The sequence below is a fragment of the Vespa velutina genome, chromosome 19 (assembly GCF_912470025.1).
Source record: "Vespa velutina chromosome 19, iVesVel2.1, whole genome shotgun sequence".
Lineage (NCBI taxonomy): Eukaryota > Metazoa > Arthropoda > Insecta > Hymenoptera > Vespidae > Vespa > Vespa velutina.
Window position 1 is genome coordinate 3,847,223 of NC_062206.1, and position 17,170 is coordinate 3,864,392.

The window sequence follows — 17,170 nt, forward strand, 5'->3', positions numbered from 1 at the left end:
AGAACAAACGTTAACTAGCGTGCGAAATGTAATTATCAACGATGTGTAAGAGTCTGTTAGTCGCGTGTGTTTGTCAATTTCTTATGGAGTATCGAGCACGCAATGATACAACGACGATGATCGATTTCGCAAGACGTTCCTACTATACATCTGATTTATTTCGAGATTACATATATTTTTTTCTATGAGAAGATTAACACAATTATTTGCTCATATTTATGTAGATTTTCTGATGTAAGAGTTAAAATCATTTTCAATCTTTTCAGAATTCTGGAAGTAAACAATTTATTTATTCGATTGAACGTTAATTACTATTCGATCCGGTCGAGAAATCTTTCGAAATGAACTTAAAGATTTCTTGGAAACAATCGATTATTTTTCTAAATCATCTCTTTTCGATCGGATATCGATTATTTCAATATGAAATAGTAATTATGTACATACATACATACGTACGTACATATATAGATCGAATTGCATAAACGATATTTCGATCTAAGACCGGAAATGGTCGAGGGAGGTGTGTCGCAGTCTTAGCTCGCTACTTTGCTTGCACCATTCACGACAACTTTGAATCTTGTCCGATATATACATATATACCAGATCCGTTTTCATGGAGAGAATGCTCCATTATATAGATAAATACGGCGAACCGTATCGGCTAACTTTTATCTGGTCACGCACGTGTGAATTTCTGGCGAATTCATGGTGAGAACGTTACACTCTTTTACATTAGCTACCCTTTTTTATTGGTATTATCTTATAATGATTTTTAATCAAAAATCACAATTTTTAATGTAGGTATAATGTAGAAAATACAAAAATTATATTAATTATTAGATGTATTATATATGAATTGTGTGAAAATAATTTCTCAAATTATAATCTTGTATAGTATTTCACATAAACTAAATAAACTGAAAAGGTAAATTAATCAAAAGTGTGAATGTAGATAAGATACAAACATGAGATAAACTAATCGATAGAAAGTTGATCATTTCCTACTGATCAATCGAGTACGTATTTGCATTTAGCATGAAAGCTTGCGATGGGTATTTTGTACCTTTCATTTCTTTCTTTTTTTTTTTAATAAACGAACGAATCACGATCACAAATACATATATCATAATGTCTTGCTACCTTGCATACTTCTTCCTCACTACTATCCAGCAGATATTAATTATTTATTAATCGCATGTGCAAGATTGCTCAATATTTTTCCATCTGAACAACTACGTTCAAAAGAAAGAACAACTCGTAAAAATATTTCGCTAACGATGTCATAATCCTTATAAGTTTTAAGCCTATCGATCGATCTAACGATCGATTTCCAGTCTATCGACTTGGAATTATAAAGAAGGAAATACTTGACTCACTAGTTAATCTCGATAAACTCGATAACGAAAGATATTTAATACGAAAAAGAAAGAACAAAATTTCAAATATCCTACAAAGATATCAAATTACCATCGATATTCTTAATCGACTTCCGTTACTTCGATCATTGTGGGTTCAAACAACCACAAAAGGTATATCGAACTTCCGACCGAGTCGAGTAAAAATATATTCTCTTGTCAATATTATATTCATAAATTATGTAACGTTTTGCACCGCGAAAAAAGAAAGTTTTATCTTTCGATAAAATTCAATATTTATATTTTTTATTATTTTTATAAACGAATTTATTAAAAGGAAAAAATGCGATACAATATTATTTATATTTTTATAAAATAATTACTTTGATTAAATAGAATTATATGATCTCGACGATGTTCAAAATCATCAATTCGATGGATTACTTCGATGTATTGATACAAGTGTCAGATAAAATGAAAATAATAGAAATAAACGAACAAATTAATGTCCAAACGTTGAATTCTATCGTCAATTCTGTCTATCTGAGATCCGTTTTACGTAAGACTACGTGCGAACGTGTTCAATTTGGATCAACTTGAATTTAGTGGAAAACGAGCCATCTTAAAAGCCTTATCTCCTTCCTCTTTCTTTCTCTTTTGGAGATTGGACAACTTGATGATGTAACGATTCATTGCATTCCTTGCAAGGACTTTGCTGGGCCGAATGTATTCTTTTGTCAGCTTCGAACGTCAGTGACGTAAATGAATTTTTCCATGGCTCAAATATTAAATGATAGCATTCTTAACCCTTTTAATATATAATGCATAATTGACAGATATGTCTAATATGTAGAGGCCTGATTTATTCAAGTGTAACTCTTTAGATCATGAATATAATGCAATTTTTAAATGCAGTTTAAACGCAATTTCAATCATTTATTATATATTGCACCCCGTATATTATATTTATAATTAATCATTGTCTATATTTCGTATATATTATTCCATATATAATGAAAAACATTTTTAATTTAATTATTTATAAAAAGCCTAAATTAACTCGTAAAATATTTTCCAGCCGATGTTGAGTCAGAGTCCGAAGGAATTGAAAAATTCAGAAGAACTGGTTCTAACGGTGACGGGACTTCGCTCGGTTCCGATGGTGAAAGTAACAAAAAGAGAAACCAAAAAAAAAGAAAAACAGAAAAAAGAAAAACAGAAAAAAGAAAAAAGAAAAAAGAAAAAAGAAAAAAATCGATTCTTCAATATTTATTCCCGTTAGTGAGTTAAGTGCGTAGGTATTAATTGTTTATCTATACATATGATTTTCGTCACGAAAGAGATCATTTGCCACGTGATCATTACTCGAGATACGTCCAAGAGAATTTTTGATTTATTACATATTTGATCTCACTAAACAAGTCAGTTGTTTTATAGATCATACTTATGTTGTATGTGAGTTTACTTTCCTTCATTAAGTGCACTTACAGAATCAAATCAAATATTATATAAACAATGTTATAATAATATTATTTATAATAATTGTCAATCGTAAATATTATATAATGCAAAATTTATTACAAGAAAAATATTAGATGAATTTTTAAATTGAAAAATTCGAATAAAAATAATTATTCTCCTAATGCAAGTTTGCAAATATAATAAATGTTAAAAAGATTAAAAAATTGTTTCGTTATTTTTATTGTTTGTCTTTTTTTATTTAATTGCACATATTATTTACATATTTTATTTGAATAAATATATTTATATATTTTATTTGGATAAATATATTTATTAAACAATTTATTTCTATTTTACTTTCACGTTAAAGCGAGAAAGAGACGTCGGCAGGTGTGACGTAACGACAAAACCATAAGGTAGTTCGTAAATCAAGAAATCGACGTGAATAAATCGATCTATGGATCTACGGTAGGTCTGAATTACCTCTGGTAGGCTTTTATCAAAGTCTATCGTTTTCTAATGTGAAACCTGTTAAACGACGGTCTCGTTGACCGTCTATGGGGTCAACTTTGCGGAACAATAGCAAGGTTAACGGCAAACGTGTTTTGTATGAGTTTATCTGAATCGCGACCATGACAGAGAACTTCTTTACGATAAATTATAGACGTCTATGATATTTTAAGATTCTCGAATTTGCCGGAGGCTTGTTTCTTGATTAAGATGTATTTTCTTTCTCCTTCGCTCACCTTTTTTTCTTTCTCTTTTTTAACGCTTCAGGCTATAGATCTCATTTGGCTGGACGAAATGTTATTGGTTTTACAATTTAGGGAAAACAATGAAAATCTAGTCAAAAGAGTCCCGAGAAAAAATTGGGTAATTGGTTCATTATTTTAATTCACCTTAAGAACTTTTAGGAACATTCATTGATAAATGCTATTGATGACACATAACCACAAAAAAAAATTAATAACTAAAAATCTTCGATTTTCCATAGATCTTACGTGGATAATTAGAGATTAATTAATACTATTGAGATAACGTGAAAGACAACAAAAGCAAACGTAGTTACGTACTGTAACTACGGTTACTCGAGTATATATTTTTTTAAATCTTGGATTAAATTCGAGAGTTATAAAACGTTTAGAATTCGTAGAATCGATCTGATGAAATCTCTTGTAATGTTCCTAACAGCGTTAGAGTTTCGAATAAATTAATACTCGTAGATTTCGATTTACAAAAGTTAAATGGTCACGATGCAAAGACTATGTTTATTGCGTCATTGTTTGAAAAATAAATGATCATTATTTTCAAACACACACACGGATAGGTAATTAATAAAAAATAATTAGATATTCTGGAGCTATAAATTATAATGATTTCATCTTTAATTGCGCGACTTTGGAGGATTCAAATCCGTCGAGAAATTTAATATTAATTAATTACACTAATTATGATAATTTTATTTTCATATGATTTCTCAATAGCGAATATGTATGTAGGTACCTATATAAAAGATAGTACGACATATTACTAACGAAAAAAATATTCGTGTCTATCCAAGGACTCGTTCCTCCTACGGAAAATTGCACTAGTAATCAGTCCAGATTTTTTTTCTCGTTTGCAAGGTTGTCGTTTTTATGAGGAAAACACTCCATCCCTATTAGTCGATAAATTACTGTACTATGGATATATCCTATCCGTGAGCCATAGGGGAAAGAGAAAACTATAATCAAAGATTAATTTGACCGTGAAAAAAAAGATAGAACGATACTTATTAGAGAGTATATTAAAGTGCATCGATAGGATCGACATTGCAAATGTTGCATAGTCTCTGCTTTAAACGTTGATTAACGAACGTGATAATTCGTATCAGTTACGTAACGATTATAATGCTGGTAGTTCCATAGCCTGCAACAGATGTAATAAATAATGCTAGGTTGTTAACGCATTGACTTCTATAACAATCTTGCATAAATCTAAAATTTTCAATAACGATGATAAGTAGAAGAAAGAGAAGAAAAAGGAGAACGAGCAGAAGAAGAAGGAGAAGGAGAAGGAAAAAGAGAAGAAAGAGTAGAAGGAGAAGAAGAAGAAGAAGAAAAAGAATAAGATCGGACATTTAAAAAATGAAACATTGACTTTTCATTTGATCCAATTCATTGAATCAACGTATTTGTTTATTTAAAAAATTTATTAGCTCGTTCAGTTATCGAAGACATTGTTTCTAATTTTTACGCTTCTCCCATCTTTGTTGCGTTTAATCGAATCCGTATTTATTGTTAGAATCGTTCCGTTCCAATTCGTTGCACTCCATTTTATCGCGGCGTCCCTTTACTTTCCATTCTCTCATGTTAGTAAGATTCTAATACGATCGTAATCAATATCACGAGAAGACAAGAGAGTTTAATCGAGGAGTTGCTGAATTCTAAACAATATTTATGAACGACGAAATAATTCAACAAGGCACATATTCGATAGCAGGAAATACATTTTACCCGGTAGTAATCTATAGATATATCTATAGGTAAGTTTAGTATATAACCTCTCGTTAGGATAATGATAATAATCGTTAAGTTGTTGCATTAAAACTGGTATATGACGAATTAAAAGTCATGCCATTTTAATATTAGCTCAATGCGATGGAAGGTTCTACGCAATTACGCTCGATAAACTTTAATAAATTCAAACTTACTATGCCTTATTTTACTGTTAAATTTTTTTAAATTCCATCAATGACGTCATTAATATTAGTTAATGTCGATTTTAAACAAAAAAAAATTTATACATTCGCGTTTTTCATTCTTTTTCGATCGATTTTTATATATTCTAATTGGAAGAAAAAAGATATCTATACTTCGATTATCAGCATAAATAGATCATATTTATCTATAAAAGAATTCAACGCTAATCATCATTGATCCAATAATAAACACGTTCATTCAGATACGATCCTCTTTTATTCTAGTTTACCTTGTATTCTCTAATACTAATCCTATTTCTCTGTCTTTTACGATTGTCCCAGATAAAACCTAACGATACGCAATACAGCTTCTCGTAAATAATGAGTACGACATAAGAGCAAGTTTCCCAAGCTCAAGCATTCTATTAATTCGATTTCGATCGTTCGAAAGGTGAGTCTAGATCTCACGGTTACTCCTCCATCGCTCTAATATCGCTGGAAGTCGTGTAGATTTTCACTATGTTCGTTAATCGATCTAAAAGTGAGGGTAAAGATCGATAGAGAGGGGATCTGGTGGAATTCGAAGGGCGAGTTGATCGAAAGGGAAATCAACTTACAAAGTCCTCTCTCTCTCTCTCTTTCTTTTACGATATCGTGACATCTCATAAAATATAAAAAAAAATAATGTTGGAATATCTATTGGAATACCTATATTGACTATAGATATATATACAAACACATTTGTACTAATTTTTATATATTTTTTATGTTTTTTTTCCAACCAATTTCAATGTGTTTAACATCGAAAGTCGATTTCTCATGTTGTCATCTCGAAGGAAATATTCGAAGGGAAGGTGTTTAATGTTCGAGATGTAAGTATATGTGTGTGTATATATGCATTCCTTGCATACGCGTTCTTCGTTTTCTGATACATACGTAATATGTAATGTGTGTCGTTATTCGTTAGAATCGTGCGTGTTACAGAAACTAGGTCGTTTCGCTCTAGAAGTAACCAATCGGTTTACGTTATCGATTGATGCACTTTCCACTTTTCCTTTTATATCTATAATAATAAATATATTTTTTATATACCGTTCATAAATTAATTTTCCATAGAAAATCTTCAATGATTCGACGTTTTATAAGTATCGATCGATCTAGATCCTTATATTTTCTTTCTCTTTTTGATAGTACTCTGATGATCGATTGGGATGTGACATACTATGTGATAAGATCATGATTGAAATATAAGTATTCCATGAATCCTATAATCGAGCAAAACCGTTTATTTCGCTCTTGGTCGATCGATCAATCTACCGTTCCTTGGCGAAAGCGGAAGAGAAATGAATTCTCATTGGTATGCTTGGCGTTCGATCGATAAAACGACGCCATAACCGGTATTTCGTGTGTATCAAGTACTTGGACTATCAAACGATCTTTTTTATCGGCTCATTATTCTACGTAATAGAACTCATAATTAAAATAAATAAGGGAAACGTTATCGTTTCGGGTCATTCAAGAATATTCAAACTCTCTTTCTCTCTCTGCGTTTAATCTAAAATAAAATTTTATATAAAATTGTGTTAATTAAGAAATGGAAAAATTCGTAGCGTTTCTGAAATTTCAAAATAATAATTTTCCTCTTGATAGTTTTCTTTGTCTTAATTTTCATGAATAAATAACGATGATCTCGAGTATTTAAGAAATTGAAAAGTATATGTATTATATATTATCAGGACTTAACATGAGAAAAAATTGCTCCAGTTATAAACAAGGTGGCCATTAATTCTTCGACATTGCTCGTTATTCGGGCGTGGAAAGCAGCAATTCCAGTCTGGTGAAAGAAGAGAGGCGCCGGGTCCTCTGTTCCGATTACCAGCACCATGGTGTGCCAGCACGACTTGGTTAAAAGTGTTATGTAAGTCGATAGGATTACGTGGGTAGCGAGATCTGGATGCACGCTTCGATTATATTGGGTGGCACATTTTTCAGTAGGAACTCTTTTATATGTTACCTATACTAATATTTACTTTTTGTAAAAATATACATTTTCATTATGGAATAATTTCATCAAATTAACGAATTGTTAATGTTATTTTTTTATTCTCTCTCTTTTTCTATAGAGAAAAAGAAAATGTTTAAAAATGTTTGTACGACAAGTTTTAAAAAGTACAAATTTCTTCTTGACTATTCCAAATGACCATTTTAAATTTGACGAATAGAATAAAATACTAAAGTATATTCATTGAAATGTACCACCCTATAGGTATAGTTGACTATGTACGTATCGCTAAATCGGCAGAGCGTGATCGTTGAAGCGTGACGGCGAACGTTGCAGCGCGTTGTACCCCTTTGAATACCATACATGTATGTACCATTTACAACTTAGCCGTCGAAGATAAAGTAACGATCATGATCCGCGATGCAAACGAATTTTGAGAAAGCGATTGCGGACGCGGAAAATCTTCGAACGATCTCTCTCACGTCGCCCACGCAGTTTACCGAACAGTCATACGAACAAAGCTTATATCGTATTATCGTTTACCCACGTCAATTGATATAACTTTCATTTTATATATAGATATGTAGGTACATCGGATATAGCTAAATAATATCTAAATATGTATGCGTGTGCAATCATGAGAATGAATGATTAAATAAAAGAATAAATAAATAAATAAATAAATAAATAAAGAGGCAAAAGTATCGAGTTTCACGTCTCGTTTTCTTCATCGTCTTCGATGGATGGTGAATAGGTTGGTGACTCAGTCGGCCATTTTCCTGCTGTTGCCGAAGGATCAATGGTCGAAGGTGGATCGGTGATCGCTATAGGGCCTAGCGGTTCGGCAGTTTCCATTTCCTCACTGACATTTCCATTTTCAACGGTTTCAGGCTTGATCGATACTCTTTGCGGATCGATTGACAAATCTGATCCGGGATCCGGCATGGGAGGTGTCAACTCAGTAGACGGTACCGTCGTTTTAATTTGACATTGACGGCCAATGTAACCGATCGGACAAATACACCTGTTTGTGATAATACGTAATAACATGTTTAATTCCAATGACATTGAATAATCGATACAAATAAAGTATTACAATACAATTATACCTGTAATCACCATCTTCCGGTGTCATGCTGACACAAGTCCCGTTATTTCGACAGATATCAGAATGATTCTCACAATAAGTTAATTTCTCGTCGCAAAGATCACTGGACCAACCAGATTCGCATCTACATTCCCATGGTCTTTTACAGGAACCGTGCATACATCCTGGATATGGTACGCATTCGGTACAATTTTTACCTGTCCAACCGACACGACATCTGCAGGTATCAGGTCGACGACATCCACCATGTTCCTTGCTACATCCTGGCGCGCAGATGGCTGTACAAAAGGAAAATAATCTTGAGAATATGAATATGAATATGAATATTATGGGATATGGATATTAATAAAAACAAATCACTCACGAGTCTGACACAATAATCCAGTCCAGCCAGGTTCACATCGACACTCCAATGGCCCTTGACAAGTTCCATGAACGCATCCAGGTAAAACAGCGCACTGTTTGCATTTTGGTCCTTGCCAGCCTAACCGGCACCTACATCAAATTTTCATGGATATTTATTTTTCAATTGTCACTTTTGTATTCCTCATGAACGTTAAATATTTGCTTGGGCAAAGTAGGCCCTGAAAAATATTTGACTTCTCCCGATATGGTAGGTTATCTTCATTACCAACAGAAAATGATCGATGATACGGTAGAACATACCTGCATTCTCCTGGCTTGTTACAATATCCTTGACTCGATAAACAATCCTGAGCACAGATCGGTTCGGAACAGAACAATCCTTTCCATCCGGGATCACAGGCACATTCGAAACTCACGTTACACCTGATAAAGACAATCGATCGTCGTTAGAAAGAGAAGTTACTTTCCCGATTGATGGTCACGATAGTTATAGAAAATTGACATCACAAGCCGACAACGAGGGATTTGATTTCTATGAGTATCTGTTGTGTGAAAGTACTTGGACGGATTAGTAAAGATCGTTTGGTATGTGTCATTTAGTAATATAATTTTTTTTAAAGAAGAAGTTCATATAAGCAAGCAATGTACGTATGCGGGTTTACCTTCCATGCTGGCAACCAGGTAGAGCCACACATTTGTCGCATAGCTCACCGTAGAATCCGATCTTGCACCTGCATTCACCTGGACGTCGACAAAAACCTTGAAGGGGATCGCAGCCTTTTCGACAGATTGGTACATCACAAAGATCACCGGTCCAACCTATTTATGATTAAAATGATAAATTAAAAAGTGGTCGATATATCTATAACTTTATCGTACCGGTCATTATTTTATCGAAAGGTATCGTGTACCCTTTTTTATCTATTTAAAAATAATGACTTACCTAGCAAACATTTCACTTCGCCAGCTTCGTCACAAACGTAATGAGAATTTGGATGCTGAGACGCTGGAATCTCACAAGCTTGTTTCTTCCATTTTGGAACATATCTTTAATTAATAAAAATATTTAAAAATATTTTCACAAACCACTTTGAACGATCCTAATCCTCTTAAATTTTTTTTTCCTTTCAACAAGTAGAAAATAAATGTTAGAAATGTATCGAACGTACCTAGGCCCAGCAGCAAAACCATAAGGTAACGTGACAAGTCCAAAAATAGTTGTCCCTATGATAATTCCATTGTTCGTAGGAACAAGTTCACGATGACCAATTAAGAGGCTTAAACAAGCAAGAATAGGAAGTAGCATCTTTGCTTGACTACCGAGTCAAGACTGAGGACGAAGACGATCAAGGCTTTGCCTTGGATAACGGGACCTTGTTCGAGGTCACGGCATACTTTCCTAAGAGTAAGCGTGTGTCCGTTATCGTACGAATGTGCGAGTGTCTATCTCTACATGAAACGTGTCGTCGACTCCACTGGATTTTACTATTCGTTCAGGAAGGGTCGATGAACTCGCTCAACAATCTTAAAAACGTTTATCATCTTCTTTGATCTATTCTGATATGATTAAATCATTTGCCGTTTCAGTAACTATATGAATTTTTATAATTGTTCCGATATTATTACATGCATTTTGCCATTTATATACATACACACACACAAACATATATATATATATATATATATATATATATATATATATATAAATAAAAATAATTACAAATTTCTTATGTAATAATTTCTTATACTTCTAGAAATTTAAACATACAGTCAAAGTTTCTATATTTCTGAAATTATTTACATAATAATTATATTGATTATGTACAAATAAATACACAGCTTGATGCACTGACAACGAATGTCAGATTTCTTGTCTACGTCATAGGAACTCTTTTATACAGTCTGTTCGTTGCAAACTTGAATAAGATCAATTCATTATCTATTATAATCTACGACGTAAAAAAATATCTCATTTTTTTATTCTAAATCTCCTGAGTAATATTTGTACGTTCACTGTCGTTTATCATATAGTCTTAGCTTGCCGACAAACGACAAGACACATGTAACACTTAAATATCCCAAATATGTTATCGCGTTATCGACGACAATAGAGTCAATTGGATCTGACCAAATCCTTAGTAAAGAAAAAATTATTATATTTAAACGTCTTCGACGTTTATTTTCTTCTTCCTTCTTAAAAACTTTGCGATAGTAATAGCAAAGATTATGATCACGGCGGAGATACAGGCAGCAGAGACATCCCAGGGATATAAATCTTGGAAATTTCTCTTCACTCGTTTGACTTGGATGGAATCCGGCCTGGTATCGACCTCGATGGGGAAACTACCAGGACCTTCGTTCGATGCTATCCTAACGAGATATTTGGTACCAGGAAAAAGGGAGATTTGAACCGAGTTGGAATCTGTTACTTGATTGCCGATGAGACCTCCAGTTTCTGGTTCCCAGGATACTATATATGATTCCTTTTTTTTTGAGAACCCATCTTTCTCGATGACTAAATCTTCGAAGGAGTTGCCATTAGTCGATGGACTACCATCGGCTTCTAGAACTTCATCGTTACGTTCGTCCTTCCTTCTGAAGAAAAATCTCCTAAAGACTTCTTCGGAAATTTGTGAATCCTCTTGGCTCCTCCATTCTGTTAAAACTTTTTCACCATATTTTTCAAGAAAAAATTGTCTTACTCTATCATTGAATCTCTTTTGTTCAAGATCTTGTTGCTTTCTAAGCTGTATCGATACATCTTTCCAAGACACAGTAGCCTCGTATAACAATCCTTCCTTCAAACACTCTAAAGTGGGCACCCACTCTTGCCAACTGTATTGCTTCATACCTTGTTCTGTGACAACGATTATCCAAGTGTCTGGTCGGAGATTTGGTACTCTTCCACCTGGATAATAACCCGTGTCTTTCCATTGTTTATGTATTTTTCGCATCACTATGGCCACGTCGAAATTGTCCAAGTTTATTGGACCCTTTTTTGGTGCTGGTAACATCGAGGGGAGATACTTTTCTGCTACTCTCGTTTTTCGATAGGAACATGCTATCTGGCAAGCTGGACACTGTAATTATAATGTAATATAATTTGTTAATACAAATGTGTGTATAATTATTTTCGTAGGAACAAAATTTCCCAATTTTATTATTTTAAATGCATATGATTGTGAAATTACAAAACAATCATCTAATTCGCAAATAAAAAATAAAAAAAAGTAATTTTTCTATTATTTTTAGAATAATATCGTTTCCTCTAAAAAATTTCAAACGAATCATGCATTAAAGAAAGAAATTTAACAATTTTATAAAAGTTTTCGTATTCGAGATAACAGAAAAAGAGATTAGAAAAGAAAGAAAAAAGAAAATAGGACTAAGCTTTTAGCCAAAAATTTTCATCTTTCCGAAAGATCGTGCATCTCTCTCGTAAACGATTTTCTAACAAAGTACATTCGATCTTCCGTGAAAATCGACAGGTAGACGATTCTAAGAGCACGAAACTAAACGCTCAAACGGCTCGAATGCTCTCGGTCTATTTTTCGGAAGATCGAAGGATCTTTAGATTCCTACGAACTGGGGTTCTATACCAATTATGATCTTTTTTCTCTTTAAATCCCATGAGATTATTTTTGACAAGCATAAGAGATCTTTTTTCACTTCATTGCTCATCCCATCCTTAACAATTTCTTTTCTTTTTTCTTTTTTTTTCTCTCTCTTTTTCACAAAAATTTTCGACATTCATTTCAAAGTCAGACAATTGGAAAGTTTGTAAGAATAAATAAAAGAAACGCATACTTGAGTATAGTGTTCGCCTTCGCAAATAGTTTTACTAGTTTCCTCCCATCGTTTTTCCACGGCCTCGCAATTTTGCCAGCACTGTAACAGAGAAAAATAAGAGAGTGTGTTGAAGAGAAGATCGGCTCTCGAGCAAGTAAAAAGCCCTAACACAGCTAATATGTAAGAAAAAGAGTAAGGTAAAAGAATCCTGAAGAAGGAAAGAAAGAAATAAGAAACCTTAAAGGAGGCAGGCCATTGAATCAGCGGTGTGGTTGTTGAGAAGGAAAGAGAGGACGAAATCGAGAGGAAAGAATCGGGGAGAAGGATGAGGAGGAGAGGGAAGGTGGCTCGAATTAGCTCCAACCTGTTCCAGCTTAACAGGCACTGTCGTTGTTGTCTTTATATTTATTGGGATACCCTCTCTCCTCAATTTCTTTCCTCTCCGAACGTCCCTCTTCTCCCGCCAAGAGACTTTGAACTCTTCGTTAGAAAACGCTATAGACTCTTTCTTCCCCCTTCCCCCCACACCTCTCCCTCTCCGTTTACTTTGTATTGAGGATGTTTATGAAACAGCATGGGGCATCACGATTGTTTTTTATTAACTTACTATTACCTTTTATTTATTAACTTACTATTACTATAGTTTTTTAGTACTAATATTAAGTTACTATTACTATATTACTTCATATACTATGATATTGTAATACTAGATATTGCTAAAATACTAGAAATATCGTTATAAAATATTATTATACTTTTAATTATTATTATTGTAATATTCGGGTTATATGCAATGTAGGTAATCTATTTGCATTCTTATTCTGTTTTCCATCATGAATATTTTTATGAAAATTTATGTATATTTTTAACAAATATTTATACAAATAAAATAGGTTGAAAAAAAGGTGAAAACGAAGGGCGTAACGAAGAAAAAAAGCCGTGAAAATTGGCAAGGATGGCGAGATAATCGTCATTATAGGGGCGTTTTAGGGGTAGGTTTGCTTGGATGACATGTCCCTCGTTAAAGCATCGCCTTCTTCGTTCTTGGTTACGATTGTTATTCTAATGCAGAACCCTCTTTCTATTTTAGTATAAATATGAATGGATCGTAGTCGTCGTCGCACCTTCTTAACGCATGCGAGCACGCACAGTAACATCGATTTCCCTCGAAATTAATGAACGCTCTCTGACATATTCCTCTTCCTCCTCTCTCTCTCTTTTTTTTTCTTTTATTCTTTTAATTCGAAAGAGAAAGAAGAAGAGTATTCCTTTAGATGGAGCCTACCTTTAGAGGAATTGTTATTTGTAAATGAATGTAATGATTCGTGATAACGTTTGATGAATATTATCAAACTGTCTCGATCGATATTTGATTAGATTTTTGATCGATATTTGATCGATCGTTGACTAGAGTTTCTATTATTGTACGAGCCCTTCGTTAATCGAGATTTCCATCTGTTCGTCGATAAGGGAACAATGACTATCCTTACTAAAAATAAGGGAGAGTCATGGAACCATCATGATTTTCCATGACGCCCCATAAAACCGAACACCAAAAGATTTATCATCCTTTTGAGAGACCCTATTCGATTTCAAACACGATCGAAAAGTAAGTACTTCTTCATTATAACATTTTGGAAATTATTTTCCTTTCGTTTTATTTTTAACTTTAAACATCCTATTTTCTCCTTGAGATAAGCATACTTTGATCTATTTCGTAAATAAGAGGGATGACGTTGGTCTTGAAACATGAAAAACACTTGTTACGGAATTACTTTTATTTTCTTTAAGGTAATCTAATTTTATTATGTGGGCGTTGATGATATCGTTCTAGTTAAGCAAGGATATACCTATATTACATTTCATTTTATTTCGAATTTCTCATATAAGCTTACGTTTTTTTAAAACAAAATTATATATGTATCCAATAAAAATAAGAAATAAATAAATGGAAAAGATATTAATAATATAGATATTACCTCACTGCAAATATTTTCTGGTCGATTCGAGAACCAATCGCACGTTCCATCGGTGCTATATCTTTTAAGACACTGTGATCTACACTGTGCGATTCTAACGACCGGACCGAGATCCAAACAATTAACGAGACTCGCGCACAAACTTAAAATTATCAGCCATGAAACGTTTTCCATGTCGAGTTAAATTTTTTAATTCTCACACTCAATAAATTTTTTCTAACGAGTTCACTAGCTCGAAATATTCGAATCTGTAAAAACACGTTTGGAAACGATGCTCTTGAAAAATTCCTTCCAACTGCGACCCTTCCATCGTTGGAAGCTTCCTTATATAGGTTACGGTCTCCCCACTACTTCTATTTTCACTCCCCCACCCTTCGCAGACTGCTATAGCATCCCTTATAATTATTTCTAGCCTGAACTCGTCCCTCGGCATATGGTTGACCGTACTATACAGTCAGACCGTACCTATCCCAATGTTCTCTCTAATGCTACATTATTTTTTCTTCCTATATTACTGAAATAAAACTATTATAGAATTCTCAACTAGTAACGTGCAATTCTCTATTTTAGAGATCATTTATAAAAATTTCCTTTTTTATTTTTTCTTTTCTTTTTAAATTTAATTCCCTACTTATCTTGATTATGAATTGAAAAAAGTCTCCTTCTAATACGCTCGTACTACGAATATACGTTTCTACCTATAATTATCTAAAGTTTCCAACATGTGGTCCAGAAATTTTATTTCTTCTAAATGCGAAAGTAAATATCTCTCCAAACTAATTCACATTTTTCTTCTACACATTTCATTCTCTTCTAAAGTTCCTAATTTCAACAGCAAAAAGCGTTTCCTAATAACAAAAAAACCAGCATTGTCCTAACGAAATATCAAACATGAAGTCATTCTGAATCATCGAAATATACATATCGAATATATATATCAAATATATTTCGATAATATATATATCGAAATATATATATATATGTATATATAATACATTTTGAAGCAAACTTAGAGAGAGAGTTCTAAAATGTTAAAAAGGCCTTTTTTCAACGTGCTAATTCTTAGAAATTAGGAGAAAGCTATTAGAATTTCACTACAGTTAAAATACAAACCTATCCCTAATCGTCTCATTTCTTTCTTTCGGGATGACAAACAGAAAAAGGTCTGTTTCCTCGTATTTTAAATATCTAAACAAATTTAGCGTCTAAAAACTCCTACATACTCATTTAACATCCGGGGTTTGGAAAATTTCTGAAAAAAAGAATAAAGAAAAAGAAAATAAAAAAGAAATACGTAATAAGATCGAATGATCGAAATTCTAGTAAATGATAAAAATGGTCCAAGGATATTTTGCTCCACCCAGCTTCCGAAAATAAAGGTTTGGAAAGTATAGGAGAAGAGAAAAAAGGATGGAAATATATATTCAACCGGAAGTCGAATTCTCTGGGTGCGCTCCGTTCTACGTCACAATGCACAGGATGTGTACAAATAAGGGTATTTGTCTCGCTGTCTGATTGTGGGGTGAAATATACGTGACGTTAAACGAGCCGAGTTTCATCCCTACATGAAAAGAGAGTAAGAGAGAGAGGGGAGAGACATAGACTTTGAAACGGCCGGTTTATGCCCGATGGCAATAGAAAAAGGCCTACCGAATAGAGATCCATTCATCTAGGCTACGTTTAGGGGTGGCGCTCAGTTTGGATCTACAAACTTCTATGGAGAATGACATTTTATTGTACCAGAGTTTTTCTCACACCTGGACTCTGCTACTCTGCTCTGTCATGTTAGATGTTTCACGTTAGCGCTTCTATCTATTTATTCCGATAAATTGTTTACAATTATCAATTGGAAGATGATTAATTCTTTGCACTCTTGAAATCATTATTATATAATACGACAATAATAGCTTTATTTCAAAAATTGCATTGAGATTTGTATGGATTTTCATTGGATAAGAAACAGGACTATAGGAACAAAATTAGAAATGTTGACACCATGTACATTCCGTACTTTTGTTATTTCCTCGTTTAGATATAGGCAATAATTTAAACGAATTGAAAACTGAGGTAAATGATAATAGATTATTTGTAAAATTTATTATTGACATAAAGAAATCATTCTTTCATACGAGATTTTATCTTTCGATAAAGATCGAAATTAAATATTTACTATTCAAATTGCAATATTTCTATTGTTCACGATAAATGTATCTGACACGCGTTGTCACGTGTTTCAAGGAAATTTATCCCGACAGTGAAGGGAATCCCTGGAGATGGTCGATCCCCTATGCGAAAGGAATACGCGATTCTATTCTATATATTCAATAAAGTTGGATAGAGATTTTCCGAAGCTTTAGGATAACGGCCCTCCTCATCGATCTTTCTCTTTCGAAGGATCGACTCTATTTTAAGAGAACCGATATGAATTAT

The 17,170-nt window shown here is 33.3% G+C and overlaps 2 protein-coding genes across 2 annotated transcripts; both read right to left on the reverse strand.

Moving 5' to 3' along the window:
* Window positions 1-6,231: 6,231 nt before the first annotated feature.
* LOC124955735 (delta-like protein 1) lies at window positions 6,232-10,589 on the reverse strand. The gene is made up of 7 exons (XM_047510597.1): window positions 10,142-10,589; window positions 9,916-10,019; window positions 9,635-9,791; window positions 9,273-9,395; window positions 8,971-9,101; window positions 8,608-8,884; window positions 6,232-8,522 (listed from the first exon to the last, which is right to left on the reverse strand). The coding sequence occupies exons 1-7, from the start codon at window positions 10,276-10,278 to the stop codon at window positions 8,210-8,212; spliced, it is 1,242 nt and encodes a 413-aa protein (XP_047366553.1). The 5' UTR covers window positions 10,279-10,589; the 3' UTR covers window positions 6,232-8,209.
* A 148-nt stretch (window positions 10,590-10,737) lies between these two features.
* Window positions 10,738-15,050, reverse strand: LOC124955736. Its single transcript, XM_047510598.1, has 3 exons — window positions 14,741-15,050; window positions 12,780-12,860; window positions 10,738-12,052 (listed from the first exon to the last, which is right to left on the reverse strand). Exons 1-3 carry the CDS (start codon window positions 14,912-14,914, stop codon window positions 11,132-11,134), a joined length of 1,176 nt encoding a protein of 391 aa, XP_047366554.1. The 5' UTR covers window positions 14,915-15,050; the 3' UTR covers window positions 10,738-11,131.
* Between the last annotated feature and the right edge of the window lie 2,120 nt (window positions 15,051-17,170).

Coding starts and splice junctions, on each gene's coding strand:
- LOC124955735 (XM_047510597.1), bottom strand. CDS start 10,278: ATGCTACTTCCTATTCTTGCTTGTTTAAGCCTCTTAATTGGTCATCGT. Junction 9,396..9,634: donor CCTGGTTGCCAGCATGGAAG/GTAAACCCGCAT, acceptor TGTCTTTATCAG/GTGTAACGTGAGTTTCGAAT. Junction 8,523..8,607: donor CCGGAAGATGGTGATTACAG/GTATAATTGTAT, acceptor TATCACAAACAG/GTGTATTTGTCCGATCGGTT.
- LOC124955736 (XM_047510598.1), bottom strand. CDS start 14,914: ATGGAAAACGTTTCATGGCTGATAATTTTAAGTTTGTGCGCGAGTCTC. Junction 12,861..14,740: donor CAGAAAATATTTGCAGTGAG/GTAATATCTATA, acceptor TCTCTGTTACAG/TGCTGGCAAAATTGCGAGGC. Junction 12,053..12,779: donor AAGGCGAACACTATACTCAA/GTATGCGTTTCT, acceptor TTATAATTACAG/TGTCCAGCTTGCCAGATAGC.